The sequence below is a fragment of the Phoenix dactylifera genome, unplaced genomic scaffold (assembly GCF_009389715.1).
Source record: "Phoenix dactylifera cultivar Barhee BC4 unplaced genomic scaffold, palm_55x_up_171113_PBpolish2nd_filt_p 002606F, whole genome shotgun sequence".
In the NCBI taxonomy this organism is placed as follows: domain Eukaryota; kingdom Viridiplantae; phylum Streptophyta; class Magnoliopsida; order Arecales; family Arecaceae; genus Phoenix; species Phoenix dactylifera.
In genome coordinates this window covers 5,301-10,946 of record NW_024069772.1, presented here as the reverse complement: position 1 = coordinate 10,946, position 5,646 = coordinate 5,301, and the positions used below count along the sequence as shown (strand labels likewise).

General features: G+C 35.8%; 1 protein-coding gene across 4 annotated transcripts; it reads right to left on the bottom strand.

The window, feature by feature from the left end:
• Positions 1-201: 201 nt before the first annotated feature.
• LOC120103690 (50S ribosomal protein 5 alpha, chloroplastic-like) lies at positions 202-4,455 on the bottom strand. 4 transcript variants are annotated; one of them, XM_039123431.1, is made up of 3 exons: positions 4,193-4,455; positions 3,046-3,417; positions 202-439 (listed from the first exon to the last, which is right to left on the bottom strand). In XM_039123431.1, exons 1-2 carry the CDS (start codon positions 4,302-4,304, stop codon positions 3,068-3,070), a joined length of 462 nt encoding a protein of 153 aa, XP_038979359.1. In that variant the 5' UTR covers positions 4,305-4,455; the 3' UTR covers positions 202-439; positions 3,046-3,067. The 4 variants fall into 4 exon arrangements, with proteins under 4 accessions (XP_038979359.1, XP_038979361.1, XP_038979360.1 ...); XM_039123433.1 differs by lacking the exon at positions 202-439 and adding an exon at positions 454-471; XM_039123432.1 differs by lacking the exon at positions 202-439 and adding an exon at positions 1,018-1,273.
• Between the last annotated feature and the right edge of the window lie 1,191 nt (positions 4,456-5,646).

The window sequence follows — 5,646 nt, the reverse complement described above, 5'->3', positions numbered from 1 at the left end:
ATTTGGGGATGATAAACTTATATTGTATAAGGGTGAGAAATTCTCTGCTAACTATTCTCCCATTATGATGCCCTATGATGGTTCTCATTATATGCATTCAAATCACAGCATACTAAGCAAATAATAGAGGTATTGCCTTTTGGCTTCTTGACAATAGTTTGTAACAGAAAGCACAACCAGCCCCCCGCAACGTCCGCTAGCCCTCCCTCCCTCCCCTGCTCGCTTCTCTTTCTCTTTTTCTCTCTCCCACGGTGTCGTGCCCTCTCTCCATATAGTTCCGGCATGGCCTGTACCGAGTCGTCCTACCGGAGAACCGGTACGGTGCCCGATACAGATTCCTCCGACCTTGGTCTGGTTTTGCAGATATTTCTAAATTTAGCAAAAGAAGCGATCTTCCTTTCACCACCAAATGAACGAAGAATCTAATTGGAGATTCAACCTATACCATTTTGACAAAGGAGTTGAAATTCCCTTGAAACAAGAATCAGTTAAAACCCAATGAAATAATATGCGCAGCACATACTAGCAAGCACCACATTGACAACAACATATGATAGAAACAATTCAAAATTATCAAGTAAAAGATATCTAAAACTATTGCTCTATTTTCAACATCCATCACAGCATTATTAGAGGCATTCCACTACACTGTGCAATATTAAGCAAAAGTGGTGTTGAACTTGAAATAAACAACTGTGATAACTTGGATTTGCAAGGAAAGAAGAGTGAGACGGAGAAAAGAGTAGCAAATCCCATTTAAAATTTTAAATTGTAGCATGGCCTTCATTTTCTTACCTCACAAAGAGACAATGAAAGAAGTCACTTCTAATCCGCATGCCTCTGGTTTTCTGTAGTTTAACATCCATCTGATTGATTGGGATATTTGTAATAGGAAAAGGGAAAAAAAACAACATACGCGAGATCTTGGGAACCTTAAAATTAGCTTTTTCAGAAAATTGGAGTCAATGAATAGTAGCCGCCCAAAAATTGAAAAAAAGGGAAAAAAAGGAAGAAATGGAAAAAGAAGAGTGTTGTTTTATTCGAGGTTAGGTGCTAGATCTCTACAGAGTTAAAGAACAAAAAAAACAACCCAAAAAATAGATAACAAAAGAACGAGTATGGAAACCACTTTAGACTAGAGTATTTTGACATACCATATTCCTTTGGAGCATTAAATCAAATAGTTTTTATGTGATACAAAACTGAACAGTTTAGACTCCACCAACACTTGGATGCAGAGGACGGCCCAAAATGTCAGCTGTCCACCCAGGAGCTGTAGAGATAGCAGGAGTTCAAAGAAAAGGTTGCGTAAGAAGGGTAGGTGTATGAAGTGTGTTGGGTGATGTTGTCGAAGGAAAGGTTTGGGGTATGTTACCATGTCATAAATGCGTACGCTAAGCAGATATAGTGGCAGCTATGTTTAATACAAATTTAATAAATTATAAAATTATAATAAAACTGAAAGTATATAATATAGGGCATTGTAAAAACTGCATTTCAACAAGCATCATGACTTCTTCTTAAAAAAAACAATTTTAATGTGTTGAATATTCTCACAATACACAACTAAGATAACTACTGTTAATATAGCCTTACATGTTTAATATTTTCTATTTTCTAACACCAATGTTTGATTATATAGGTTTCTTATTATTTCTTCTGAAATTTTTAACTAAAATGTCTTCTTTGGACAAAACAGAAAGGAGAAAATATCTCACCCTAAGATTTGGCTGAAAGGTGCTGATGAACCCCTATTTTGATCCTTGCACTATTTGGGGACAAGTTGTTCTTTTACTTCTTTTTTGGTACAGTTGAGAACAAGGTTTAAAGATTAAGAATTTGTCAAGGCAAGAAGTATCTTTCCCTACTGTTCACAGGAAGAATTGATAAATTTCTAGCTTAAGGTTTTGGAACAAACAACCTTGTCTGTACACAGGAGAACATTCTGCTTTAATTACTACCTCTCTCTCTCTCCCTCTCTCTCTCTCTCTACACACACATACATGAATGTGTTCTGAAAGAAGTAGGCCTTCACTGCATATGGAAGTTACTTTAAATGAAGTCTAAAGACCTAATAGTATTAATTTAATAGGAAAACACCTATGTTGAATCTTTTAATTTTAAATAGATACTTAAAGCAAACAAAAACTTTATTTTCGAGCTTTTTAAATGATAATCATAGTATAAGAATTTGTTAATATTTTAAAAAGATTTAATAATTATAAGACTTTATTCGAGATGATCATAACACATTTTGTTCTTTCTTGAGTGACCTGGCAAAAAAGGGAAAAAGAGGTTATGGATCCAGGGTGAGGTCAAAAGCTGGTGGTAGACGTTCTAAAAACGTGAAATAGAGACAACTACACATGTACTTCAACAAAAGAATAGATCTCCAAATAAAGATTAATCTAAAAGTAAAAATAATACTTATAACAATGGATGGATGAATCTCATAAGTAGAATTAAAATTGCAAAATCTTGTATGTGGTCAGTTCAACACAACTGAACTTCACATGCTAATGTACTACAACCACCAAGGGTTTTGATTAAATGAATTCAAACATTACTAGGATTTTAATGAATATATATTGTCTTTCAATCTTAAGATTACATATAGAAACAGGGAGTCACTATCAACAACATGGGACACCTAAACAAATAATCTGTTAGATGTCAAAAACAGAAAGAAACTTGCTTCATGATTACACACCAAAAGGATTATACTTAGTTGTGCTTAAGGAAAGAATAAAAACAAAAAGCGATGGGAAGAAAAATTTCTTTAAGCAACTTGGAAGGTGGAAATCTCAACCAAATATAAAGAATAATATGCAAAATAAGCACATTAACTTCATCTAATATCGTCACTTTTTGAACGATTGATTCTGGAACTAAATGACAACTCTTAAAGTATTTCATCGAGGAGCTATTACATCAATTGAAGTGTTAACAAAAACCAAGAAGCAAAATGCATTAAGATGTACATGGTTTTGGGCCAATAAACAATGTATTGAATCAAAATGAGCGAAGGCAAAGGAAGCTCTAAACCTGCAAGGTGATCCAACATGGATCAGACATTCTTGTTCTTCTTCATCTTCGATGGTGGCCATCTGCCCTTCTTCCTCATCCGCCGCTTCCGTACAAGCCTCTTCCTGCGAAGCCTTATCTTCTTGGCCAGCTTCATCCTTCTCTTCTGCTCAAGCATCATCTGCAATTTTGACTCCAAAGGAAGGTTCTCCACTGATATAGCCTCTGCTGCCCCTTCAGATGGTGGAACAAGTTCACTTCCATCATTTCCATCAGTCTCTGAGGAAGCACGAGTGATCAGTGACCTCTTCTCCCCAAAAGGAAAAGGAGCAGGAATGCTGACTCCATTTAAAGACCTCCTTTGAAAGAGGCCTTTCTGGTGCAACCTCAATGCTGGAACATAGACAATAGAAACCTTATTAAGATTTAGAAAATTAAGTCTATATTTAAGATACATCCAACAGAATTTAAAAGCTTTAGAACTTATGCAAGAGCAAGAAAATCATGGGAAAAGGGGGAGAGAATTCAAAAAGAAAAAGGACAGAATACAAGTAATGAGGTTTAGCCACATTTCCCCATTCCTATGAAGAAGGAAATGAGCCTTCAATGTTTAAAACCAACAATCCTGATAAGATACCTCTAGAAACCATGTCAAAAGCCAGATTTATTTGTACATATTTTAGACGCCAAAATTATCACAAGAACTGATTTCTATAACCAGAAAAGTTTTTCCAAAACTTCACAACCAAAATTATGCAGAAAAACAGATAAAAATGTTACGACAGCAAAGAAGCAAAACTGAAAACAGAAAGAAAAAGTAGAGACACCAAGACCGGCACTAAGAAAAAGCTAAGAACCGGCTCGAGATATCAATTTCTACGAAAATTTCAAATATATCCAGATACATGAGTACAACTACAAGAAAGAATCTAGAAAGAGAAAGCCAAGATATAATCTTGCTGAGAAAAAGCTCAAAATAAAGGGAAAGTAGAAAGCTTTCCAAGTGTTTGCAGGAATACCCGAATAAGCTTATAATGGAGATTCCAAAGAGAATCCGTATGACAGAAATTCCACAAGCAAATTAAGAATCAACCAAAAAAAAAAAAGCATAACTAAAGAAATTTTACTCAAACAAACCAATTTAATAATGCGAGAGGTAGCAGAATACCGAAACACCCAGAGATTTTACATGGATTAGCTTTGATGGGAATAGAAGGAGCCCAGAGACAAGAAGGAGAAGAGGGAGGAAGGAAGGAGAGAGAAGGGAGGAGGAGAGCCATGTCGCCTCTTCTCTTGCGTACACTCGTGGCGGGCTTCCAGACAAACCTCTTCGCCGCTTTCTTATCCGGTGAGGCTAAGGTCTTGAGCTTCCGAGCTGTCCCGCACCAGTGCGAGGCATGGTGTAACCGAGAGAAAGTACGGATGGACGGTCAAGATTTTCTTATTTGTCTGATAACCATATCTCTGTGAGAGTTAAATATAAGTCAGATCTCAAAAATAGATCCCGGGAGCTATCAGATCATGTCTGGCTCTCAAAATCAGACAGTAACTTCATCAGATCAGCTCTAGTTATTGATTTTGCAAGAAAATATTGGCTTTTATTTTTTTTTTTTGCAGAAAAATACGAATTGAAGGTTTCAAAATGAGTTTGGACCTGGGGCTAAGTACAACAATAGCTGATATACATCTAGTGAATGCATGATATATCTATAGATATTTAACATACATATTCCAAATATTTGATACAAATTTGTTTAGACTACAATTCATCTTGAACTTAAAACATAGGGGCAAAATATCCGAAACCCACTAATAGATGTGTCTCTCTACAAAGAAAGAAAGAAAAGAAAGAATCTGATTTTTTTCTTGTAAAATCCACAACTAAGGGGACTTTTATAAAATGTCACTTTCTATTTTTGCATTCTCTTGTCAACGGTGAAAAGAAAACTCCGAGTCTTTTTGCCTACAAGAATACCCCCGGATTCTTTCATGCTCTCTAGTAGCGCATGCAACTGTAGTGCTTTGGTCAACATTGGTACAGTAAATCAAACAACAAATAATTATGGTTTCCGTTCCCATCCTTTTACCAGTCTACCATAGACTAACCAAAAACCTTTGCTCATGGGCAAGATCGAATTGGAGTAGCACTAATAAAATCTAATAGCAATTCAAAAAATGATCAATGTTCTTTGATTTTAGGCCTAATATAATGTATTGGTGTAGGGATAAAGTGGATTTGGAATTAGGTTTGGGTTTGGAACATATAACTTGACTTTGGATATAAAAAATTGCAATTGGTTTTTTCCTGCTACAGATATTGGATTCCGCTTTCACTATTTTGATAATTTAGGCTTTTTCTTCCTCCTACCTACACTTTTTTTTCTCTGTTGTGGCGTGGCCGAATGTTGAATTCCCTCAAAACGTCCCATTTTGACTAGAAATCCGAGACCAATGATTAAGGGCTCGTTTGGTTTGCGAAAAAAGAAGGGAGAAAAGTATGGTCAACGGAAAAGTAATAAGATGCCTCTTATTTGGTTAGAATTTTCAAAGGAGAAAAATGAAAAAATTGTATTCCTATGGAAATATGATTCCTACATTTCATGGGAAAGACTTTCCCATGAG